General features: G+C 37.3%; 1 protein-coding gene across 2 annotated transcripts in view; it reads left to right on the plus strand.

Moving 5' to 3' along the window:
• Positions 1-27,571, plus strand: part of RSPO2 (R-spondin 2) — a 137,681-nt gene that overhangs the window by 47,670 nt on the left and 62,440 nt on the right. For both annotated transcript variants that reach the window (XM_014061823.2, XM_087703850.1), the window contains exon 2: positions 25,685-25,873. In XM_014061823.2, coding sequence (XP_013917298.1) covers positions 25,685-25,873 — 189 coding nt within the window. The remainder of the gene's footprint in view (positions 1-25,684; positions 25,874-27,571) is intronic.

Raw genomic sequence — 27,571 nt, forward strand, 5'->3', positions numbered from 1 at the left:
TGGAATTACAGCTGCCAGTTCTTCAGCTGGTGTTGGCCTTCATCCACATCAAATTTTTCCTAAGAATCTAAAATGTCTGTAATGTATCAGATTAATACATAAGTCATCCAAACAATGGGACATTTTGCAGTTTTCACATATAATAATTAACATAATTACTATTATAGTACATTGCAGAGTCAGATATGTATTTAGACTGGATTTGGCATTTTTATCCACCTATTGAGTTCTCCCAATTATTATAATTTCAATTATATGACATATACATATTATAAATTATACTTACATACATATGCACATAATTAGTTAATATATAATAATACATAATATGCTAATTATTCAATACCTATTATTACATTTATGTCATTGTATAGTTTAAACCCAAAGTGTTTCCACTGTACATGTTTAAGTGTCTTTACTATTAACATTAGTTACCTAGAATGTAGATAATACAACAAGCAAATAAGGTTTATTGATTTTCTCGGTTATACCCAGAGGTGGGTTGTTCCTGATTTGGCCCGGTTCGGCCAAATCAGTAGTGATGTTTCAGCCTGGGTCGCAGAACCGGCAGTGAACCAGAATGGCCACGCCCCGAACTGGTTTCCAGGTCTTTTCTGCAGTTGCAGCACATGTTTCTGCACATGCGCAGAACAAATTATATTCATCTGTGCATGCACGAGCAACGCATGCATGAAGTGAACTGGTTCCAACCAGTACAGGACCTACACCCCCCCCCCTCCTCCCGATTATACCCATACGTATGGATGGATGTAAAGAAAAGGTAAAAAAAATATACTGGCTTGCTGTTCTTTCCTGCTGATTAAACTCCTTGTACTTTTCTTGTGATGTGTTGAAACTGTGTAGAGCATTTTCCTCCTCTTTCTACTGCTGGTGAAGGTTACATTTTTTAAAAAAATATAGTGGCATAATGCAGCCATTCAGGGTTGCACCACAAGAAAGGAAGGGATTTAATAGTCTCCATATGTATGCTCTTAGTAATGGCAGGATAACATTTTGCTGTACCACATAATGGTAAACCATGAGTGCTATAACATCTTTAGGGGCTTTTAAGTGCCTTCTTTTATAGACACCCTTCTATCCAAGATTAATTTACTCAAGATTTAAGCCAGCAGCAAGTAGGCAGAGAGATCAGTTGCCTTGTGCAACTGAAATGAACAGCTCATAACTCCTGAAGGAATTAGCTCTTTAAAGAAGCAAGAAAATTTTTTTTGCACTCAAATGTGATTATTATTAACTGTGCTTAGACAAAGTTGTTTGGAATGCTTCTGAATGTAGAGCCAATTCTAAAGGAAGCTTTTGCATACGATGACTGATCAACAAGGAATAAAAATATATCATAGGCTGTGGTGTCAAGTCTGGGAATTTTATTTGATTGTTTTGAAACACGTAACGTCTTATTAGCATTTTGCAGATTGCAGAATCATGATGCAAGGAGTCTATTTCTGGTCCATTTTCATTTTGTATAAACTCATTTATCGCTTTGTTCCATTCCATATTGGTTTTTGTATTAATACGACATTTTATTTGTCTTAAAAACATAAACTGGGTAATTTAATCAATGGCTGAAGATATAAATATTCATATGCAATATTAAATGATTAAGAAATTATTAAAAACCAGCTAAAATATTCTAAAAACATATTTTAAACCATCTAACAGGCATACACAGTATTAAAAATAAACTTTACCTAAGAAGAAGAAATAAGCTACAACAGGTAATGATCAGAAACTCAGAAATTGGGCAGACTCTGAATTGTAAGAAATGAAGTTAAACATCAATTTCTACTCCAATCCTAAATAATGACTCAATTATTGCTTCATTATATCATTGGAAATAATTTCTGAAATGTTTTAGCTTACAATAATATTTTATTTAAAAAGTCTAATACTTTTTGGATAGAGGACTGTGTGAGGTTCTTGGTGATCTCTGAGCTTGGTTATTTTCTAGCAGACATTTCATTATCCAAATTAGGGAACATTATTACTGCTAGTTAATTGAGACTGGGTCTCAAAATTTGGAGAAGGGTGACCCTTGAAATTTAAGTTCTTATTGGCTATTACTCTATTAAGAAAATTTTTGTTGGAAGGAAAAAAATAACATTTAAATAATTATAGCTTTTGTATAATGGTGCTGTTTTAACTTTCCTTATTTACAGTTTTATCATTGAATATCTTCCTTCCTTCCTTCATCTATCTGTCTGTCCATCTGTCTGTCTGTCCAGCGTCCATGCATGCATGCATGCATCCATCCATCCCTATCTATCTATCTATCTATCTATCTATCTATCTATCTATCTATCTATCTATCTATCTATCTATCTATCAATCATCCATCCATCCATCCATCCATCCATCCATCCATCCATCCATCCATCCATCCATCCATCCATCCATCCATCCATCCATCTATCTATCTATCTATCTATCTATCTATCTATCTAATTTCTGTAGCTGCCCATCTCAGTTAATGACCCTGCACAGTTCACAATTCAAAAATACATTACAATTAAAAATATTAAAAAAAATTTAAAACACCAAACACACTAAAAATATCCAGTTAAATATACATAGAAGCAAGATACTTGGTTAGTTAGCAGTAGAGCCTGGAAAATGGGGCTCTTAAATACATTCAGCATTTTAGGCATGAAAGTATAGCCAGGTTTTTAGGACCTTATGAAAGGAGTGTTAATAGGATTGGGGCCATTCTAATCTTTGAAAGAAAGATTTTCCAGAGGGATATTCTTTAACATTTACTTCTTCGTAAAGTCCAAAAACTACTATAGACAAAATTAGAAAATATGACCCCAGAGATACCTTGACAGAAAACAATACCTTTTTTCCCCAAAATACAAAATCAGTTGTATGTCTACCATTAAATGCTGTGTGGTTTATTTGGAATGGAAAGATAATGTTGATGTTGTGAGATAATCTCAGTTTGAAAACTCAGTTTAGAATTTATAGTCAAATACAGGCCTTAAAATGTCAAACTTTCAATCATCTTTTGGCAATCAAGATGTTAAACTATTTCAGTTATTCAGTTATGCAACATGGCAGCATATTCAATTAAAATATCTTCTGATTTCACATTTTGGTCCAGCATTGAAATCTGTTTTGGATTTTTCCAAATCTAAAGCAAACCCTTAAATAATATTTTCAAAATTAGTTATTTGGAATAAAGATTTAAAATACTCTTTAGTAATAAATCAGTGTTTAAGAGACTTAAAAGAAGGATTTTTCCAAAATAAAACATTCTTGACTTTGGAAAAATACCACAAGACTGATAAGAGATCTCAGGACACTTAAGCACTGCCTCCAGCTTTCTGTCTTTTGCCCAGACTAGAGTTTAGTTTGCTTACAAATACTTTTCTTTTCCTTGCTTTTTAAAAGCGCACCATCTAGAAGATAGCGGGGGACATAAAATTTACAGGTTAATACCCAGAATTTGTCAGAGTTTTCAAACTGACGGAATGCTCCCAAATTGGAGCATCCTAATCTATAGAAAGGACAATTTCCCCCATCATTTGTTATTAAAGAATCAGGCTCGTCTTTTTCTGAAAAGAAGTCGATTGTCTAAAAGTCAATTGTCAGGCAGATATTCAAGCAGATAGGTGCCATTTTCCCCCTTAATGATTATTATCCTTTTATTTTTGGGGAACTACACTTGTATATATAATTTGGATTAGGAAAGGGGGGGGGTAAGTACTCATTCACTTAAACAAGATCTAAATAACTAATGTAGGATGATAAGTGGAGTGTTTGGGTATGTGCAACCTCTTTGTTCTTTGTCAGCCTGATACTTAACTAAAATTCCTGCAGGTTGATGGATTGCTTTTATAGTAGTGTCCTCTTTCTTCTCTGCTCTTTAAAGTAAGCTAGAAGTAGATATAAAAGCTAGTGTCAAGCAGTTTTACTGGTTGTGTAAACTTTCAGTTAGAAGACCACCTATGGACCAGGAAACAAGCTGGATCTAACTAAATTTTAAATATTTTAAAATATTTTGGATTTTAAATATTTTATAATTTCTTAGTATTAAAATAAAAGCACACAAATGCCAATGACTCCAACATTAATGGAACTAAATAAAAACCTTTAAATTATTAACTCTATACTTCCAAAATAAGTTTAATTCATTAATTTATTAAATGTGCATGCTGTCCCTCTCACCAATGTTGGACACAGTGTTTAAAGTTCTAGGAAGTGGACTGAAAAGAAGTAAAAAGCAGTTTTCCAGTCTTCAACATTTTTTAATCTCCTTTGTGTTCTGTGCTATTGCTTCCTTTTCCAATGTCTATGGAGATTCTCAGTCCTCCAGGTCATGGTTGTCCAACAGATGCCTTTTCAAGAGGCAATTGGACTTTCTGGTTTTTCTTTGAAGATGTTTTGCTTCTCATTCAAGAAGCCCCTTCAGCTCTGACTGGATGGTGGGGAATGGAAGGATTTATACTCCTTGCAGTCAGCATGAGGAAACTATAATTGTAACAAGTTGGAATCCCCCCTCCCCTAATTTTGGCTGAATGTTTTCTAAAACAATATCCACATTGACTAAATAATTCCCTTAACACTGTCAAACTATTCTCTAAGGCTGCACTACTATTGATCTTCTCATCATTCCTATCACCCATCTCCTCCCACTTATGACAGTATGACTGTAACTTTGTTGCTTGTATCCTTAGATTTATATTGATTGTTTCCTAGTATGGTTTGATAGCTTATTGTACCCTATGACTATCATTAAGTGTCGTACCTTAAGATTCTTGATTGAATTTGAATTGAATTTCCTTTATTTGTATGCTGCCCTTTTCCCTGGGGGGGACTCAGGGTGGCTCACAATTCAAAAAGGGAGGGGGGGAAGACAAACAGTATTCCAATATGGAAACAATACAACATATTAAAAGAGAGCACAACAGTCACACAATTCGGGTGGGGTTGAAATCTTAACCCCAGGCCAGCTGGGACAGCCAGATCTTTAAAGCAGCGCAGAAGGATTGAAGGGTGGTGAGGGTCCGAATCTCCACGGGGAGTTCGTTCCAGATGAATGTATCTTGTCTTTTTATGTACACTGAGAGCATATGTGCCAAAGACAAATTCCTTGTGTGTCCAATCACACTTGGCCAATAAAGAATTCTATTCTATTTTGTACCCATAAAGCCTAGAATTGTAGATCCAGGAAATTTCTTTCATATCTACATTTGTATCAGTTATATTCCTGATGAATTACTGCTGTTAATGTGTTCAGTTATTAAATGTTTACTCTGAGATTTTCCTACAAGGATTTTTGTAGAAGATCGAGATTTTACAGCTCAGCTTGCACATATCTTGAATCAGTTCAGTCTACTAGTTAAGGCATCAGGCTAGAAACATGGAAGTTCCACCTTAGCCATGAAAGCTAGTTGGGTGACCTTGAGCCAGTCAATCCCTCTTAGCCCAGCTTGCTAGGTTTTTGTGAGAAGAATAGGAAGAGGAAGGTACGTTGTATATGTTTGTTGCCTTGAATTATTTGTGAAAATAATAAAGGCAGGATATAAGTTGATGAATAAATGAATCTCTAAAGAACACTAATGATAAACATACTCAAAGGGATGCTGTTCTGTATAGGTTTAACATTTGTATATTACTATTTTTCATTTATTTCTTTGCTGATTCAGTATTATGCATGCTTAAACGGGACTTAATACAATCGTTGTTTGAATTGGGCCTGTCTGCCCTTATATGCAGTCAAATTTTATAGAATCCAAATAGTGAATTTGTTAGTCCAACAATGATACAGTAACTCACTCTCTCTCTCTTTCCCCCCTCTCTCTGTGCGTGTGTGCGTGTTATGGTTATAATATACTGATATCGAAGAGCTGGATATTGGCAAAACCACTTTCATAAATTTGTCTGAAAAATGTATTACCATATTTTTCAGAGTATAAGACACTCTGGAGTATAAGATGTACCAAGGTTTTGAAGAGGCAAATTAAAAAAAAGTTTTTGCACTCTGCAAACATCCCCAAAATGGCCTGTTTTTCACAAAAATGGGCCCATTTCCCCCCCCCAAAAGGCATGAATAGCCTTTATGGGGCTTGCAGAGTGCTCCTGATGGGAGTGGGGTGCCAAAAATGAACAAAAACCGGCCCATTTTTCGCAAAAACTGCCCTGTTTTTTTGTAAAAAAAGGGGGGGCATGGATAGTCTTTAGGAAGCTTATGGAGTGCTCCTAGGGGCTCGGGGGTGGTGGTGGTAAAATTGAGCAAACAATGGGCTGGTTTTTGCTCATTTCTGCTCTCCCCAGCCCCCAGGAGCTCTCTAAAAGCTTCCTACAAGCTATGAATGGCCATTTTGGTGAAGGGGGCGGGGTTTGGGGAGGCAAAAATGCTGTATTCAGTGCATAAGATGCACCCAGATTTTCAGCCTCTTTTTTGAGGGAAAAAGGTGCGTCTTATACTCCAAAAATACGGTATTTATTTATTGTAGATGAACTGCATATAAGCCAGTTTGAGATTTTTAACAATAAGGAATGGCTATAAATAAATGTTTTTAAATGAATACACATCTTATTTCCCTTAACAGACCAGCTTTCATTCTGTAGAGGATTGAGTTTAATGTAGATGCATTAGGGGGATGGGGGAAATCCCCAGAGTGGAATCCATGGCATGGCACAAAGTGGTTTGGCCACGGTTGATCAGAACGTCTTTCCATGAATAAAGGACTGAGCAGTCTTCCGGCTGTGCAAGGTTGATGGCATTCATTTTATGGCATTCGGAAATATCTACAGACCCCTCACATCCTGGACATAAATTGTTTCAACCTCTACCCTTAAAATGACGGTATAGGGCATTGCACATCAGAACAACTAGACACAAGGAAAGTTTTTTCCTCCATGACATCACTCTGCTAAATAACTAATTCCCACAACACTGTCAAACTATTTAGTAAGGCTATATTACTATTATTCTTCTCATTTTTCCTATTACCTATTACCTTTTCTACTATAACATAACTTATAACTTATGACTATAACTTTGTTGCTTGTATTTATATTGTTTTATTTAGTTTCCTAGTATGATTTAGGTTGATTGCTTATTTAGTACCCTAGGACTATCACTGTTGTATCTTATGATTTATGATGAATATATGTTTATGATGACTATGATAATAATTTATCAATATCAGTTATCAGTTAGACTTATATACCGCTTCATAGGGCTTTCAGCCCTTTCTAAGCGGTTTATAGAGTCAGCATATTGCCCCCAACAACAATCCGGGTCCTCATTTTACCCACCTCGGAAGGATGGAAGGCTGAGTCAACCCTGAGCCGGTGAGATTTGAACAGCCGAACTGCAGAACTGCAGTCAGCTGAAGTAGCCTGCAGTGCTGCATTTAACCACTGCGCCACCTCGGCTCTTGATAATATAAGTGATTTATCACTTATAGCTGTTATGTACACAGAACCTATGCACTGAAGACAATTCCTTGTGTGTCTAATCACACTTGGCCAATAAATAATTCTAGTCTGTTCTATTCTATTCTATTGATAGCGTGTAGCATGGTAGAATGTGGCTGAGTGAACTTTCTTTGTTATGAAACAGTGTGACTGACTGAAAGCCATTGCATGGGATGGTGGTAATTAGGTTCATGTTTAATGTGTGGGCAAAGGAACTCCTTGCCTTGCAAGCTTAATTCCCTTTTATTATCGTTGTGTAATCTGAGTAAGTTCTAACTAGGAGTTTAAGCATTTGGGTAGCTGGATTTTACAGCTATAATTTAGACATAGTTACACATTCCTCTGACAGTTGACCACTTCCTGTTAACATATTCAGCCCATAAAGTGCAAGGATTTGGGGCAGTAAATTGTCCATTTTCTGAGTTCCTAAATTTCTTCAACCCTTCTTTCATTAAAAGAAATCAAAGTTCCAGCCTTATCAGTACAATTATTGAAAGCGATTGATTTTATTCTTTTACCAATTATGCCGATTCTGTAATTATTTTGATTTCTGTAATGTTATTGAGTCACATGCTTTATATTTAAGAGGAATTTTGGATAGGTTAATATTTTATCATATCAATTCCTTTGTTGTTTAAAAGTAGCGGGGAATGAATGAATTCAGTGTTCGTTTGTAATTATGATGATGATGATAAATTTCATCCAGAATTGAGGTAATCAAGCACTCAAAAAGCTAAGTTTAGTCATTCAGTTTACCAGTGTTTTGATTGCATTACTTTATGGCACAATTATTTTAAAAAAAGGTAATAAGGTAGCTATAGTTACATTCTTATGAATATAAGATCCAGGTATGGAAAGCATTATTTCAAACTATGCTTCTGTCCAATATTCTCAGTTCTGCTTTTTCCAATGCCTGCTTTTTTGGTATTTTATGTAAAAATGAATGTGTCCGTAATAGTTTAATGGCAGAGAGTGCTTCAAAATATTTATTTCTTCGGCTTTCTTTAGTTTCTCAGCATCTGATTTAGATATAGTGGAGGTTTTGTTACTTTTTTTGTAATTGCTTCTTATCTAAGTGAAAGCACGTTTCTTTATACACATTTTTTTTTGGGGGGGAAATCTTTATCTGATCCTTGTGCATTTGAACTTGGCCTTCTGTGACAAAGACACGCTTGTTTGTGCCTTCATGGAATTTAACGAGAAGCTGGTGTTTTGGAAGTGAGAGCATCTTATTTCCTTGAGTAAGGCAGAGTAAAGTAACTTGTAATGCATATGTGATCGCACGGAGAAACTGAACACATAGGGACCCACTTATGTCATCAGAAAGCCAGGAAATTAAATTTTAGAAGGAAAAGCTCTTAAGTCTACAGTAGCCCGATCCCTGTAACTGAAATGTGTGCGATCAAAGTAGGATCATGCTACCAAGTGAAATCTTAATGTGTGCCAGCCATCGATAGTACCCATTCAATGACTCAAACATTCCTTCTTTCTGTTTAGAGCTCATGTAATCAGCTTTTACAACACAAAAAGGCAAGGCTTTTTAAAAAATTAAGTCACAAATTGTGTCAACTGCATGGGCACAAATACAAACTTTACAAACATGGAAAAATAGGAAGCCCATAGCTAACAATAGCTTCTGCAGTTGTACCATAGGTACATAGTGATAATATTTTAGTTGAAATAATTGAGACATTTTCAGTTTTTCATGAATTTATGCCATGCAGTCCTTCTTTATAACAATGCTATTAGTGACGTCAATAACAGAAAATACATAAATTCGTCCAGAGGTCATTTAATTTAATTCTTTGTGACTGAATATCCAGAAAAAAAACCCACCATATGACAATTTTTATGCCTCTAAAGCAGTGGTGGGATTCTCTTACCTTCCCTACTGGTTTGCAAATGTGAGTGAGCATGCTTTTGCCCCTGCTTCGCTTGCACACGCCACCTTCTGCGCATGCACAGAAGGTGGTGCATTATGTTGAGGGGCATTATGTGGGAGGAGCCTACCGCAACCGCTGCTACCGATTACCCTGAACTGGAGATAACTGGCTGAATACCACCTCTGCTCTAAAATTGAAGAATTCACACATTCTTCCTTCCAGAGTGAATTGTTTTCAATATTATTTGCACATTAGTGAAAAGTACAGCTCCCACAGATGAATGTCATCTAATTTTTTTTGCAAGTGAATATGTTTGATTAATTAAACGAATTCCTTTTGCTCTAGTTACTACAAAATCAGAAGAATATTTTATATTTTGGTATAAGGATTTCTAAACCATTGTGGAAGCCTAGAATTAGAAGGGTCATTTAAGCCTTTCCATTCAACCACTTGATGATGTATGAATCCAATTAAGGCATCTTTGGCATAGGTTTGCTATTTATGGTTTGCTTAGATGCTTCTGGGAAAGATGCTCATCATCTGTTAAGAAATACCATCTTCAAGAATATCGTCACATACCTTTGAGTCAATGGACATTCATCTGTTTTTCCCCAAGACCTGAAAGTTGGAAACCTCTCTTCCATGTTTACATAATGTCTGCCTTGAGAATCTGTAGTTTTCACCTGGTAGTATCAGTCCTTGTGATTCTTCTGTGTGATGTCCTTTTAGGTATTTGAATAATGCTACCATAAGCTAATTTTATTTTATTTTCTCAAAGTTAATTATTTCCAGTTCTTTACATCTTTTAATAGTACTTCATTTCCAATCCTCTGATCATCTTTATTGCTTGTCTTATAGTTTGTTTCAATTGCTCTAAATCCTTATGAACATGTGGTAGCCAGAACTGGACATAAGACAGGGGTCTGACCAAAGAAGAATATAATAGAATTTTTTTACTTCATAAGATTTACTGTAGAGGCATACCTGTGTTTATCTTTTGGATATGACATAGATAGTTTAAATTTACTTTGTGATTGATGATCGTTCCTATTTCTGTGAAGCCAGTTGCCATCCATTATATTTTTGTGCATTTGTCTGTGTTAAATATTATTTTATTATCCAAACTAGGTAACATTATCAGTGCTAGCAGTAAGGAATCTTCATTTCAAACCTGAGCTACAAATATTCTCCTTTATCAGATAATTATGAATTTTGTTTCTATCATCTACACCTCTTACAATACTAAACAACCCAGTATCAACAGTAGAGATCTTCAAGTTTCTAGGTTTCTATCATATCTCAAGACCTAAAATGGACATCTAACATCAAAAATGTCATCAAAAAAGCACAACAAAGAATGTTCTTTCTGCGCCAACTCAGGAAGGTCAAACTTCCCAAGGAGCCGCTGATATAGTTCTACAGAGGAATTGCACCTCCATAACTGGTTTGGAAGCTTTCTTTCTCCACTTCTTAAGGCATTTTTTCCTCTGCCAGTTCAAGTGAATAGGCAGGAAAAAATGCTTTACAAAGCTTTTTAAAAAGCTCTGACGATCACGCGGATCAGCTGTGAGCTGCGCGATTATTGAAAGCTTTCCTCCCGCTTTTAAAAGCATTTCTTCCTGCCTATTCTCCCAACCTGGCGAATAGGCAAATGCTTTAAGAAGTGGAAAAAAAGCTTCTGATGATTGCGTGGCTCACAGGTGATCTCGGAAGCTTTTTTTAAACTACCGGTTCACAGAACCAAGGACAATTGTCCCTACTGGTTTGGCTTCGAAGTGGTACTTATCGGTTGTCCAAACTACTCAAAATTTCCATTACCGGTTCTCCAGAACTGGTCAGAACCTGCTGAATACCACTTCCGAGTCCAACCTTCTTCTCCATTCAGGAAACCTTATATCATCTCAGTCCAATAGTTGCCCAGTCTATTCTTGAAAATCTCTGGTGATGGAGAGTCCACACCTCTGGGAGACAAATAGTTCCATTGAGTAATTGTTTCCCAGATAGATTACTGGGAGTGATAGATGATTACCTCCCTCTGCTTTGGGTGATATGCAGGTTATATCCTTTCCTCCTTCACTTTAGCAAAGACTTCCAGGAAATAACATGGAATCAGTATCCCCACTGAATGAACAAGGCTCTGGCAAAACAAATCAGTGTCAGGACTTTGGAGAGCTCAGTGCAGTAACCCATAAACTATGTTAGCTCTCTGTATAAGAGCTGTTACTCCAATGCTTGCCTATGCTAAACTAAGATCTTTTTTAAAAAAATCAAGTGATTCATTAGTTCCAGGTTGCTAACAGAAATTTTCAGACTTTTTGAAGGATGAGACACCTTTAGAGCTGAGAAAGTATGAAAACTATGGAAAGTCTGAACTTGAGATTTTAAATAATGGAAAAGGGACACCTTTAAGCCAGGAAGACATAAAAGAGAAGACGAGAGCTTCTCCTAGATCAGGGGTCTCCAACTGTGGCAACTTTAAGACCTGTGGACTTCCAACTCTCAAAATTCCTTAATCAGCAAAGCAAAGCTGGCTGAGGAATTCTGGGAGTTGAAGTCCACAGGTCTTAAAGTTGCTAAGGTTGGAGATCCCTGTCCTAGATAATAGTAATCAGAGAGTATTTACATTTTGCATATTTCAGGTTCTATTAGGCTTTTGATCTAAGGTATATAGAAGTATTGTATGTATGTTTATAGGTTTCAGGCTCAGCTATTTTAATGCTCAGTGGCTAAGATGCGATCAGAAAGTTTGGCAGTTCAGCGGTTCAAATCCTTAGCACCTCATAACGGAGTGAGCTCCTGTTACTTGTCCCAGCTTCTGCCAATCTAGCAGTTCGAAAGCATGTAAAAATGCAAGTAGAAAAATAGGAACCACCTTGGTGGGAAGGTAACAGTGTCCTATGTGCCTTTGGCATTTAGTCATGCCGGCCACATGACCAGGGAGACATCTTCGGACAGCACTGGTTCTTTGGCTTTGAAACAGAGATGAGCTCCGCCCCTAGAGTTGGAAACGACTAGCACCTTTACCTATGAGATTGTCTTCATGTCTTATCTGGAAGTTTCAACTAATGCACAATGCAGAATCTAGATTTCAGAGAAACCATAAAATGATTGAGGATTTTTATCCATATTTTCCCCACCTTTTTTTTTTCTATTTAGGAAAAAAAATAGCAATAAAGAAACATTACTTTTCTCTTTCTCTCTTTTAAGTAGAAGCGGCACTTTAGGTATTCCTTTGTTTATCAATATAATATTAGAGGGGAACAATTAGAAGGGAACAGGGATGCTTGGACTGCTTATAAAAAGCTTGTTATTGCTTATGAATTGAAAATTGCTTTTGAAATTTGGCAGGACTAATGCTTTTTTATTTATTTATGAAGTCGGGCTGAAAAAATTGGCTTTGTCCCCTCACTGCGTCTAACCTGGGTGCATGAAAACCGTAAGAAAAAATAGATAATGAACATGTTACTCATTTTCTCCTAAGCTGGACCCTGAATAGCTTACCAGTAGAAGTACAGGTGAAACTCAAAAAATTAGAATATCGTGCAAAAGTTCATTTATTTCAGTAATGTAACTTAAAAGGTGAAACTAATATATGAGATAGAGTCATTACATGCAAAGCAAGATAGTTCAAGCCGGGATTTGTCACAATTGTGATGATTATGGCTTACAGCTCATGAAAACCCCAAATCCACAATCTCAGAAAATTAGAATATTGTGAAAAGGTGCAATATTCTAGGCTCAAAGTGTCCCACTCTAACCAGCTAATTAAGCCATAACACCCGCAAAGGGTTCCTGAGCCTTTCAATGGTCCCTCAGTCTGGTTCAGTAGGAATCACAATCATGGGAAAGACTGCTGACCTGACAGTTGTGCAGAAAACCATCACTGACACCCTCCATAAGGAGGGAAAGCCTCAAAAGGTAATTGCAAAAGAAGTTGGATGTTTCCAAAGTGCTGTATCAAAGCACATTAATAGAAAGGGGAAAGTGTGGAAGAAAACGGTGTACAAGCTGCAGGGATGACTGCAGCCTGGAGAGGATTGTGAGGAAAAGGCCATTCAAAAGTGTTGGGGACTTTCACAAGGAGTGGACTAAGGCTGGAGTCAGTGCATCAAGAGCCACCACACACAGACGGATCCTGGACATGGGCTTCAAATGTCGTATTTCTCTTGTCAAGCTGCTCCTGAACAACAAACAATGTTAGAAGGATCTTACCTGGGCTAAAGAAAAACAGACCTGGTCTGTTACTCAGTGGTCCAAAGTCCTCTTTTCTGATGAGAGCAACTTTTGCATCTCATTTGGAAACCAAGGACCCAGATTATGGAGGAAGAATGGAGAGGCATACATTGCAAGCCATGTCATCTGCTGGTGTTGGTCCATTGTGTTTCATTAAGTCCAGGGTCAATGCAGCCGTATACCAGGAGATTTTGGAGAAGTTCATGCTTCCTTCTGCAGACAAGCTTCATGGGGATGCCGACTTCATTTTCCAACAGGACTTGGCACCTGCCCACACTGCCAAAAGCACCAAAACCTGGTTCAATGACTGTGGGATTACTGTGCTTGATTGACCAGCAAACTCGCCTAACCTAAACCCCATAGAGAATTTATGGGACATTGCCAAGAGAAAGATGAGAGACATGAGACCGAACGATGTAGAAGAGCTGAAGACTGCTATTGAAGCATCCTGGTCTTCCATAACACCTCAGCAGTGCCACAGGCTGATAGCTTCCATGCCACACCGCATTGAGGCAGTAATTGCTGCCAAAGGGGCCCAAACCAAGTACTGAGTACATATGCATGCTTATACTTTTCAGAGGACTGATATTGTTCTATGTTTGTTTTATTGATTGCATGTAATATTCTAATTTTCTGAGATTGTGAATTTGGGGTTTTCATGAGCAGTAAGCCATAATCATCACAATTATGACAAATCATGGCTTGAACTATCTTGCTTTTCATGTAATGAGTCTATCTCATATATTAGTTTCACCTTTTAAGTTGCATTACTGAAATAAATGAACTTTTGCATGATATTCTAATTTTTTGAGTTTCATCTGTATTTTCTTAAAATTATAAGGATCAGAAATGAGACTTAGCTTCTATTGGAGTAGCTATAGAGATGGAAAAAAATGTTTAAAGAATGTGATTTCCAAGTTTCCTGAGTGATCATAAACAGAACACCGCATACCTGATATAACAAAATTTGAAAGTAAATTTGGTAGATGAGACACTATCCAGGGGTAGCAAAATCAAGGAAAAAGTGTGAGAGAAAAAATGACAAACTAGAGAGATCTAACTATTGAAGGGGATAAATTATGGGAAAGCTCTTACTTATAGTTATTGGTCTGTTAAGAAGAATAAAAAACAGATGAATTTTTTTTTTAACAAGAGCTAAATATTTTGGCTATTGAAGATTTACACCCTGCCCCCAATGTTTATGTCTTTAGAGATTGATTGGATTATTCCTAGATTCTGGGAATTTACAAAGAACATTGGGTATTTCTTTGGTTTGTTCTTTGTATCATATTATTCTTTAATGAATAAAAATATTGTAATATAATAGTTGCTATTGTTAGTATTATTTTAGAAGCAATGAAAAAAGAAATATGTTGGATGGATAACAAGAAACAAAACAAATGAGCCTTCCAGCACATCAATGACACTCAATACTCAATTAAGTGTATAATATTGACACCCTTTGCAGCTGAAGTTTTCTTTTGAAATTTCAATTGGAATAGGATACATCTTCTGGTGGCAGACACATCAAAGCAGAGTTTGCCACATGTTGAAAGAACTTATCTGGAGAATAATAGACTGCACAAATAGCTATATTCTTCTGTGGGGTATGAAGTGTGGGATCTGTGTGTGTGTATGTGTGTGTGTGTGTGTGTGTACAGTAAATCATCTGTTGACCTGTGAAATGCCATAAATTGTTGGTCAAAATAACTAATGCTGACTAGAATTGAGAAACCAGGCCCTTGGGAATCTTTGTGTGATCTATAATCAGCCATCACTAAGTTAGTGCTTTCCAGATGTGTTCGTCGAAGATGCCTGCTCTGCCCATCGCACAAGGCTGTTGGCCGAGGATGATGAGAGATGGTGTTCCCTGCATCTGGAAGGCACCAGTTTGGGGAAGGTTGATGCATAGCTTTAAAGCACAGCTTTAGATCTGAAAGAACTGCAGTGCAATGTGTTTTGTTGTCATTCTTAAAATAGGCAGAACCTATCTGTTCCTGAGCAGCTGCAATCAAGATGTTCCTTCCCATTAGTAGCAATTAAGCTTAACTCAGTGCTGAATTATCTGGTCTTCTTCTCTTTTGCAGGCTGGTTTCATAAAGTGCTCTTCTCTAACACATTGCTATCATACAGTAGGGCTCAGGAAGGCTTGTGGAAGGAGTGATAGTGTTGCTGACATTGTTGTTTGTTGTTGCAGGGGTAAATTCTTACATGTTGTCCCAAAGGTGCTTTCTCAAGAGGCAACTGGACTCTCTTTGTCACCTGAATAATGCAAATGGGTGTGGGACCTTCTTGGAACTGGATCTGAGAGCTCAGATAAACCTCCAAGTGGCCCCAATGACTCTGAGAGAGTAGTGCTAATGACCAGATGACTGCAAGGAGTATAAATCCTAACATTCAACACACCATTCAGTCAGAACTGAAGAAGCTTCTTTTGATGAGAAGTGAAACATTTTCAAGGAAAAACAAAGAAAGTCCAGTTGAAAAAGCCTCTTTGGGATAAACATGACCTGGATGACCAAGAACCTCCATAGACTCTTACACGCAGTTGTCCTATTGCTGTAAACACAGATTTGGCCTGATGGGAGTCAGCCTGCATTTATTACAGCATCCAGAAATATTGGAAAAATTATGATTTCGGCACACAACACCACTTCCTTCCCTCCCCTGTATATTTATTCTGCGAATCATGCAATATCCAAGCATAAAATAAGATCTCTTTCCTGCCCCCCCTTTTTTGCTTCCCCAAAATATGGGAAAAAGGATACAAGCCCTTGAACTGCTCTACCTCTTACCCAATGGCTGTCAAGTACTTTGGCTTTGACACCCAATAGATCTCTCCCACTCTTTCCATTCTGGTTTCTAATAGGCCAAGCTACAATGATTCTTGCACTATTCATGATAAATAGTGTGTGTTCATGTGTTCTTCAAAGGTGGAAGATATGAGTTTTGACAGCCAGCTGCATTACATGGGAAACATATGGGATCACGAGCAAATTGTAGTTCCCTTACAAAGATAAGACATAATTTATTTGTGATATTAAGTTAAGCTTATATTTTATGCATTGCGTCATGTTCCATCTGTAAGCACTTGGAAGATGGTGGAAGATTGAGTAAGAGTTATGATGGCTACCAGAATTTTTCCCAGTGCTGTAGCAACACGTGAAATGAAACCAGTGATGGGTTTCAAAAATTTTTTAGAACCTCTTCCATAAGTGTGGCCTGCTTTGTGGGAGTGGCTTGCCAGTGTGGCCTGCTTTGTGGGAGTGGCTTGCCAGTGTGGCCTGCTTTGTGGGAGTGGCTTGCCAGCCATGTGACCGGGTAGGGGTGGCTTGACTGGGTGGGCATGGCCAACTTGTAAAATGTGATGAAACTCACTTAACAACGCTCTTGCTTAGCAACCAAAATGTTGGCTCAGAAACTCTGGCGTTTGAAGCACGCAAGTCTTAAAACTGTCAAGTTACAAGACCCTTGCACCCCTAACCCTTTAGAAAAAAACCCCCAGGGGTGTTCAAACCTGACAGCTTTAAGACTTGTGGACTTCAACTCCCAGCATTCCTTCTCCAATCATGTTGGCTCAGGAACTCTGGCATTGAAGCACGCAAGTCTTAAAGCTGTCAAGTTACAAGACCCTTGCACCCCTAACCCTTTAAAAAAAAACCCAAGGATATTCAAACTTGATAGCTTTAAGACTTGTGGACTTCAACTCCCAGAATTCCCCCTCTCGGTCTTCACCTTGATGATGCGCAGATGGGTGGGGGGAGGGTGCTGGAACCGGTTCTAAACGGCACTGTAGATTTGTGGAACCTCTTCTATAGAAGAGGTTAGAACTGGCAGGAACCCACCCCTGCATATAACATGGAATATGCTATTTATTACAGGCAATTACATCATTGGTAGTTCATTGTGTGCAATTGAGTCCACTCTGACACTGTAAGACCAGTAAACAGAATTATGCATGACTCAATTGTGAGTTGTAAAGCCTGTATTTTACCTCTTTCTAGAGATCCAGGAAAACTAGTTCAGTCTGCAGAGCTTCCTTACGCAAAGCTTCCTTACACAATGATGAAAGAAGAAAAAAAGATCTTAAGTGAAGATCAGACTCAAAGATACTTACAGTGTGTAAACCGGCAGATGAAGATCTTCGCGGAAAAAATATTCAGAGCATCGTTTTGAGTAGTCAGTTGCCTGTCATTACCTCACTTAGAAAAAAAAAGTTTGTTTGATTAAATTATTTATTCTTCAAAAGATAAAGAGACATGTTTTCTTGAAAAGCGTGGAGCTCATTGAGAAAGGAGAGACTGCTGGTGGGACTATCATCATAATTAGAGATATAGGGATAGGAGAGCTAATGAACCACAGTGGTGCAGTGGTTAGAGTGCAGTACTACAGGCTACTTCTGCTGACTGCTAAGCGGCTTGCAATTTGGCAGTTCAAATCTCACCGGGCTCAAGCCTTCCATCCTTCCAAGGTGGGTAAAATGTGGATCCAAATTGTTGGGGGCAACATGCTGACTCTGTAAACCACTTAGAGAGGGATGTAAAGTGGTATATAAATCTAAGTGCTATTGCTAATACCAACTGAAAAGTTAGAAAATATTGAAACAAAAATCTCTCTAGTGTACATAGTGTGGGAGGGGGCAGATTGGGTTATTTAATGTAATTTTAGAACACTGTAAACTGCAATTTAATAAAGTATGAATTATAAAAAAGTAAAGGTAAAGGTTCTCCTTGCACATACAGTATGTGCTAATCATTTCCGACTCTAGGGGGCTGTGCTCATCTCCATTTCAAAGCCAAAGAGTCAGCGCTGTCTGAAGACTTCTCCGTGGTCAGGTGGCCAGCATGACTAAACGCCGAAGGTGCACAGAACCTTCCCACCAAAGGTGGTCCCTATTTTTCTACTTGCATTTTCACATACTTTCGAACTGCTAGGTTGGCAGAAGCTGGGACAAATAACGGGGGCTCACTCTGTTACGCAGCGCTAGGGACTCAAACCGCCAAACTTCCAACCTTTCTGAGTGACCAGCTCAGCGTCTTAGGCACTGAACCACAGCGTCCCTTGTACGAATGATAAAATTGTACAAATATGATAGAGTCATTGGAGAGGAGAAAGAAGGGCAATTTGTATTCCCTCTGATGGTTGTATACCTTGCATTGTGTATAATTAAATTTTCTGCAATAAACAGTAGCATCGTTTGCAGTCTGCACAATGTATAATAATGTAATAATGTAAAACAAGCAACCCCCATCCTAGTGCTCAGTGTGCTTTTGTGATCTTATCTACTATTCTGGCTTCCAAATGTGTTTTTCTTCTTGTTTGTTTAATACAGGAATTTTAATAAATGCGCAATTGTCTTTCCCATCATAGTCATTTTTAATCTCTTGTTTTGAATCGTGTCAACATACGGTAACTCTTCCATCTGTTGTTCATGCCTATAGTCCTCCCAAACTTGGAAAACAGTTTGGCATTTCCCAGCAAGCACAATGTGCTGTTGAAATGGATGTATTTCTGTGACAATGCAGTCCAATTCTAGTTTATAAAATTTGGTTGTCTTTAGTTGGAGGGAAAAGGGAAAAAAGTGCTTAAAAACTCTTCTGAATAATTCCTCCAGCTCAGCCATTTGCAGAATTTTCCCCCTAGAACCAGGTGTTTGCAGGAATATTTTTTTAAATACTGAAATGTAACATTAATGCAATGAAAGAGCCAAAAAAATTAGATAGTTTTCCATTTCTATGCCAGATGTTCTCACTCAATATAAAGAATGTTTGAGATCAGTTTTTTTAAAAATATCTAATATTTTTTCCACCTGTTTTTTTTTTAAATAAAACCCTGGATCTATCTCAGAGGCTGTAAGATTTAGAATATCCTTTAAACATAGATTTGAAATGTCTGCACAAATCCACACTGGTTATTAGAGTCATATCTACCTTTAATGGAGATCTGAAACTGTTTATAATAGCAATAGCACTTAGACTTATATACCACTTTGCAGTGCTTCACAACCCTCCCTAAGAGGTTTACAGAGTTATCTTATTGCCCCCAACAATCTGGGTCCTCATTTTACTGACCTCAGAAGAATAGAAGGCTGAGTCAAGCTTGAGCCTGGTGAGATTCGATCTGCCAAACTGCAGTCAGCCAGCAATCAGCAGAAGTAGCCTGCAGTACTGTGTTCTAACCACTGAGCCACCACTGAGCCACACACACACTGACACCCATGGTATATAAGTCTACACTACGGATGTCAAACTCTGATTACATGACAAAGGGCATACTGCAATGGCTGTTAGTGTGAAAATCGGTCATAAGTTACTTTTTTCAGTGCTGTTGTGGCTTCGGATGGTCACTAAATGAATGGTTATAAATTGAGGACCACCTGCATATTATTGTTGGTGCATTAAAGAAAGTTTAGAAAATGATGTCTTCATCGAAGGAAGTTATCTGATTTTTCATTGTGCCTCCAGTTTCAAACAACTTTGAAAAGCAAAAGCAATTTTGCTTTGTCAATTGCTGGCAATGAAATGTAGGAGATTTTAAGACTTATGGAGTGTTCCATTTTTAGAAAAGTATAAATAAAAGTTGACATGACCCTTGTTTCCTTTAGGAAATAGGTGCTTAGAAAACAGCTTGTCTGTACTGAAAAGCCCATGTTTTTCAAATTTTGAACCTTTTGAGTCTTGAGTGTTTGGACTGAACTGTGAAGTGTAAATAGCATATGTTCTCAAGGACACTTTTTTTGGGGGGGGAGGGGGGTGTTTAATATCTCAAGGGGTTTCCCTTCCCTTTTCTTAGTAATTATAGACTATTCTCATTCTGTACTTACACTCTTAAGGGCTGTTGCTAGAGAAGTAAGAAGGAGTTCAAAAGAAAGATGGTTCCAAAGGGCGGGGGGGAAGCACATACATTATAGATTCACAACATTTAGCTTCAAAGCAATAATAATTACACTTGGGGTGAAAAGGATGGGAGTTTCAAAGTGATTTCCATCAATCTGACTTTGATATTGGGAAATACTTTGAACCAAGAACGAATTTAAAAAAGGGGGGGGGGAGTGCAGAAAGACTAGTTTAGTTTAATGAAATTTGTATGCCGCCCACTCTCATTGGGACTCTACTAGCTTTCCTTTCCCCCCAAATGGATCAGGTATGGGAAAAGGCATCTTGATAGGATAATTGTGAAAATCATATTGAGAAAATCCATGTTTTTTTCCATTGCTTTAATAATCTAGGATAATGCGTATTTCCTAGTCTATGAGAGATATCTGCTTTTTTCCCCTCCACCTGTCTTGCTTAGTCAAAAACTTCATTAATTAAAGGCAAGTGTTTCTGGGTTAAAATAGACATAATTTGTATTCTCTGTCTTGCCCCAAACTCAGACATACAAAAAAATAAATAAACAAATGAGCAGTATTCTAGAAAGCATCTTACCTTTAGATTTGATTTTGTACATAAAGGTCTTTTCATATTTAACATACAACTATGTTAATAATGTTAAGATACAGCTTTGCTAACCTAGTACTAGTTAGATATTTGGAGAAGCTCAATGCCAATTTTTTCTGGTTTATGCATGGATTAAAAATATACAAACCAATTTAGTGCATTATTAACGATGTGCAATTGTCACAGGTTTGTGATATCGTTAGCAAGTAGCACTGCAAAACATGAACTGGATCAAAATCTGGACAAAATCCAAACGTTCATGAAAATGAGGTATAATTGAATTCATTTTTTCTTAATCATATGCAAAGATATATTTATAGGCAACATTGTTTTAGAAAGTTGGCACCAAGCTGCATGCAAATTGTAGTGCAAGGTTTTATAAAAAGACAATACTGAAGGCATATCACTCAAATTTGGCAGGTTCAGAAAAATGAGAAAATGAAAGAAAACAAAATTGGCATAATCACCAGTCCATTGGATTGATAATCTCAGAGATGCCAGATGCTTTTTAATTATTCAACAACATAAAATTAGGTACATCTGGTCCTCTAATTTTATATACCATTCACCATGGCAATCATTATTCATTTAATCAGCAAATGTATTTCCAAATGATCCATTTTGGATAAGTCATTAAAAGTAGAAATGCAGAAAGCTCCCTGTTCTGTAGAATGGAAACTATCATTTGTGATGCCAATACGCGAGATAGCTGCAGTGGCATAGTGGTTGGAATGCAATATTGTAGCTAACTCTGTCCACAGCCAGGAGTTTCATCCTAACCAACGCAAAGTTGATACAGCCTTTCTATCCTTGCAAGGTCAGTAAAATGAAGACACAGATTTTTGGGGGCAATATGCTGACATTGTAAACCATTTAGAGCAGGGCTGTCAAACTCCCGGCCTGTGGGCCAGATGCGTCATGCGCTGGTCACACCCACGCCTGGTTTAGTGAAAGGGGAAAAAAAGTTCCGATATGTCACGTGATGCTGTCCTGACGAGGTGAGTTTGACATCTCTGATTTAGAGAGTGCTGTAAAATGCTATGGAGTGATACATAAGTCTAAGTGCTATTGCTATATTACCTCCTCCTGCTTTAAAAAAGAGTAAGTAGGTAGGTAAGCAGGTAAGTAAATAAGTAGACTAGGCCAAGGGTCAGCAACTTGTGGCTCTGGAGCTGCATGTGGCTCTTTCATCCCTCTGCTGTGGCTCCCTGTTGTCAGTCGGCTCCATAATTGATAGGGCTTTCAGTTAGGACAGGTAGAGGAAAAAGGATGCTGTGCTAGGAGGAGACTCTACGGTGACTTGATGTACTTCTGGTTGGCTCCAGAATTGAATAGGGGGCTTCTGGTTAGCACTTTTGTGGCTCTTTGAGTGTTTAAGATTGCCACCCCTGGACTAGGCTGATAGTAGAACGTATAAGCAGATTACATCTAAGGTAATCTCCAGCCCAGAATTGGCCATGATGTCTTTAAGAAAAGGTTCATATTCATCGACAGAACCCGTAGTTTCATGTAGAAAGTATAATAATCAAAATGTGATAGCAGGAAAGGCTTGCCTATAAAACCAGAGTGGTGTAGTTGAACCTGTGTTCGCTAAAGAGATGAGTTGAACCAAAATAAACTGTACAGAAAGGCAGGCTGCTTGAATTAATAACATTTTGGATCACACAATCAAATAATAAAGGAGTTTGTAAGAGTGATTAATTCATTGTGGTATAATATCTGCCGGGTGTGGTTATGAGATATTGATTCATAAGATGGCTTAGTAGCAAATTTGTAGTGTTGTTTCCTGATTGGTTCCTTTTCCAAGAGGCGGGAACGATGTGTTTTCTGAACCATCAGTCTAAGAAGTTTGTTTTATTTGACTAACGAACAAAAGAGAGGTAGAAATACAACTGCAAGAAGGGATCGACGCAAGCTCAACATGGATAAACATAACAATTAAAACATGGAAAAAAGAAAGAAAAGGTCTGGAAATTATGTTACAAAAGAAAGAACAGGTCTGGAAATTATGTTTTATAAACAGACAATTCCAAAACCTTTGAGCAAAGTCTTTGTCTTTGCCTCTTTGCTGGAAAAAGATGAATTCAACATGGCTCTGTAATCCAATACTGTATTTCAGGTGTAGACGTTTCCTTCCAGCGTAATATCTTAGCCTATTCCCATAGCCCATACCCTTATTTATATCTTAAAGGTAAGGTAAAGGTAAAGGTTCCCCTCACACATATGTGCTAGTCGTTCCTGACTCGAGGGGGTGGTGCTCATCTCCGTTTCAAAGCCGAAGAACCAGTGCTATCCGAAGACATCTCCGTGATCATGTGGCCAGCATGTCTAATTGCCGACAGTGCACGGAATGCTGTTACCTTCCTACCAAAGGTGGTCCCTATTTTTCTACTTGCATTTTTACATGCTTTTGAACTGCCAGGTGGACAGAAGCTGGGACAAGTAACGGGAGCTCACTCCATTAAGTGGGGCTAGGGATTCGAACTGCTGAACTGCCGACTGATCAACAAGCTCATTGTCTTAGCCACTGAGCCACCATGGCCCTTATTTATATCTTTATAAAGAGCTATGAAACACTGGTTATTATAACCAAGAAGAACATATATGTGTTAGCATACAGCAAGCATCACAGACTTATATTAAGAATCTAGTTGATAGTGTGACATTCATCAAAAATAATTCACAACAAAACTATGGGAGTTGATGTTGCAACTCCTGAGTTACATTCCAACAAAAGGAAGATTATGACCAACTTTTATCAAGTTTGACACTAATCGAGTGTGTCCTCTGAAGGCAGGACAGTCCTTAGAATTTAGGACCAGCCCATTTCAGGGCAAAACAAATCAAGAGTATCAAATCTGACCTTCAACTTTTTTTTAACCAAGTAACTAGTTTTCTTAGAATTGAGCCCAAAGGATGGCAAAGGAAGAGCAGAGGTGGCACAGTGATTAGAGTGCAGTACTGCAGGCCACTTCAGCTGACTGCTATCTGCAGTTCGGCAGTTCAAATCTCACCGGCTCAAGGTTGACTCAGCCTTCCATCCTTCCGAGGTGGGTGAAATGAGGACCCAGACTGTGGGGGCAATATGCTGACTCTGTAAACCGCTTAGAGAGGGCTGAAAGCCCTATGAAGCGGTATATAAGTCTAACTGCTATTGCTATTGCTAAGTTAAAAAATTAAGATGAAGAATAAATGTAGCTTCAAATAATTTTCAGTTGTATCTTTCCCATCTCTTGAACCTGAAGGAGCGATAATTAAGAGCAATGTTCAAAGATTGACAAATACTGGATCTAACAGGATTTCCTCCCAAGATTGTTACATTTCACTGCTCTGTTTAATAGTGGTCACAGGAGTGAAAGTGCCCTTTCTTTTCTTAAATAATATAATTGGAGACCTAACCAGATTGCTTGAAGTTTGCTTTGATTCTTGATCTGTCTTCTGTCCATTCTTGTGATATAATTTGAAGAATTTAAATAGAGCAGTCCATCCTCAATTTCCAGCATTTGACTGTTTCAGGGATTTGGGTATGGGTTGACCCTTAACTTTTATTTGTTTAAATCCCAGAAAGGTCGATATTTAATGAGTTTTGGATGTAGTGGACAAATTAAAATCCATTCTAATGTTATGGATAAGATTTTATTCTTTCTGGAAATGATTAGGAAATATAGGAAAAATGCATGGACGTGTGTCTGTCTGTCTGTCTTTATATGGGTGGGTGGGAGGAGTCAAAGTCCATTAATGATTGCTCCTGCTGGCTATAATTTTTTTTACTATATTTAAAGGGTTCATTTGAAGATTTTTTGCATTTACTCCTGTATTTGTACTGTTATTTTAATATTTAATAAATCAACTGCACCCTGACCTCAGCATAGCTTTTCGTAGTATATGTTTGGTAGAAATGTTTTATTTGTGCATCTGTTTACAAACACACACACATACACAAACACACACTTTTTATTGTAGCAAAGCAAGTTAAAAGTGGGCTTAGTTGTATGTGAAAAGTTATAGTGACCGGCTGATAGAAATGCTTTATACTTTTGGACATTTTTATTAATGACTTGAATGAAAAGTAGAAGAAATGGTTAGCCAGTGTTTAGAGGATACCACGATAGCTCATAATTTTATGAAAATAAAATTGAAAACAAGAGAGTTGTGTTAAGTTTTAAGAGAAAGAAATTTAGTAGCGGGAAGGAGAATGACCTGTGCAAGGGAATTGGAAATCAAATGCACAGATCAAGAATTGGGGCATTTGACTTCTGTATGTAGAAAGAAAAACACCTTGGATCAATAGTTGAACACAAACCAAATATAAGAAGGTTGCTACAGAAAAGGCTAATAATTTGGTGGCTTAACAAATCCATCATGGGAATAATATTTCTACTTATTTTGCAAGAAGGTTTTAACAAAATAATTCCAAACAAAATTTTGTTGTGGATGCTTTAATTGAACAGGAACTTGGCTAAATACCGATTTCCAATGTGTTGCTTTTATGTTATATTAAAACAATGAGATAATTTTTGTAAAATATTTAATAATAAATGCACCCTGTCTACTCAATTTTTCTTTAGTTGTTTGATGTAAACAAAACATGTATGATTATTCTTTACATGGTTAATATTATGCTTTAATATTATCATTTTTCTTCCCCTCCCTTTTCTCTCTCTGAAAAAAAAAACACCATAGCAAACTATGGGCCGAATCCAATTTGCAAAGGTTGTTTGTTTTGCTCAAAAGATAATGGGTGCATCAGATGTCAACATAAGTTGTTCTTCTTTCTACGAAGAGAAGAAATGAGACAATATGGGGAATGCTTGAATTCCTGCCCATTGGGGTACTATGGTCTTCGTGCCCCAGACATGAACAGATGTTCAAGTAAGTTTTCTCTGTTTAATGTTTTGAAGTATGAAATTCACTCACTTATGACTTCATTTTGAAAATGATTGAGTGCGTAAAACTGAAACTTTGGTAAATTATTACAACACGTTATATGATTCTTAGAGAATCTCCAATTATGTCATATGACACAATGTATAAATTGATATATTTATCTATTCCTTGCGCAAAACCAATATACTTGTTTTGTTTTAATCTGCTATTGCATTTCCTCCCCTTTCTTACTTTTAGAAACTTCTGTAATTCTGTTTTAGATAATTTTGATTTATGTGGATTTTGGTTCTGTGTATGTATTAATTTTTGAAATACCACTGTTCCCCTGGCATATGGATGCTCCTCTTGTTACTTTTACTGATTTCCTTGGAAAAGTGAGAATTTTTTGGGGGGGAATAAAGTCAGAGACAGATGACTGAAGTCACCTGAAATGGAGAAGTTATGCAAGAAAATCTATAGATAATTTTAGTATACTATAAAGGAAAACCAATGATAAATTGGGTTGTCTAATAGCTAGTGGAATGAAGTAATTTTCAACTTTGATTTAATTAGATCGTGCAATCTTGTATTTGCAGAATTTTCAGCAAATCTCTGAAAATAATAATATTAGTATAACTCCCATTGATTTCACCATGTAACTTCATGTACAGGTAGTCCTTGATTTACGACTCTTATGACAGCCTTGGAAAAGTGACATGACTTACTTGCAGTTTTGGTCATTGCATTACACCCCCACCCCCCCATATCACATGATTACAATTCAGGGGCTTGGCAACCGGCTCTCGTTTATACTCCTGCAGTCATGTGGCTGTAATTTGCAACCTTTTTTTGCCAATTTCTGGCAAAAAGCGCCCATTGGGAAGCTGGATTCAAATAACAATCGTTTGATTCACTTAATGATAAAAAAAATAGTAAAATTGCATCTTAATCGACTTTTACAACTGAAATTCCAGTCCTAATTGTGCTTGTACGTTAGGGATTGCCTGTAACATATTTAAATGGTTAGTAGCTTATTTTAGATTTAACCTTTTCCTGGTTCCTTGGGTTTCCAACTTCAGTTCACTATTAGGAAAAATTAAGGTTTGAATGCTAAATATAATTATTAAAGTATCTGAGCATAAAACACTGTTGGCATTTTCTATTTCTGGATGTTTCTCATTTACACTAGAAATTGGCTAAAGCTTGATCGCGACTTTAAAATGTTAGGCTAAGATAACTCTGTAAATGATAGACCCATATGAGCATGAAGGAAGGTAATAGCATTCTATGTTTCACCATATGCTTTGTGCTGTGGCATGATGTCATGCTGGCCACATGACAGTAGAAATGTCTCTAGACAACACTGGTTCTTTGGCTTGAAAATGGAGATGGCCACAACCCTCTAAAGTTGATCACGGCTAGTAGGGTAAAACCCATGGAGACACCTTTTACCAACTGTAAACACCAGAATCTTGTTAGTTTAAAATAAAATATCCAAATACTATCTAAATTTATATTTATAAAATCAGTTACAGTAGATTGATTACATCTCCGTATCTTGTTACTCAGTTCTGAAGTGGCTTGGTTTCTGGAAGGCGAAACAAGTGAGGGTTAACCTCAATTCTAACTTTAAATAATAATAAAAAAAATCCTTTAAATAATAATAAAAAAATCTCTGTACAAATGAGGTGGACCACCAATTCA

Source organism: Thamnophis sirtalis, unplaced genomic scaffold (assembly GCF_051295495.1).
Source record: "Thamnophis sirtalis isolate CommonGarterSnake01/CBP01778 unplaced genomic scaffold, rThaSir2_p1.2 scaffold_2, whole genome shotgun sequence".
In the NCBI taxonomy this organism is placed as follows: domain Eukaryota; kingdom Metazoa; phylum Chordata; class Lepidosauria; order Squamata; family Natricidae; genus Thamnophis; species Thamnophis sirtalis.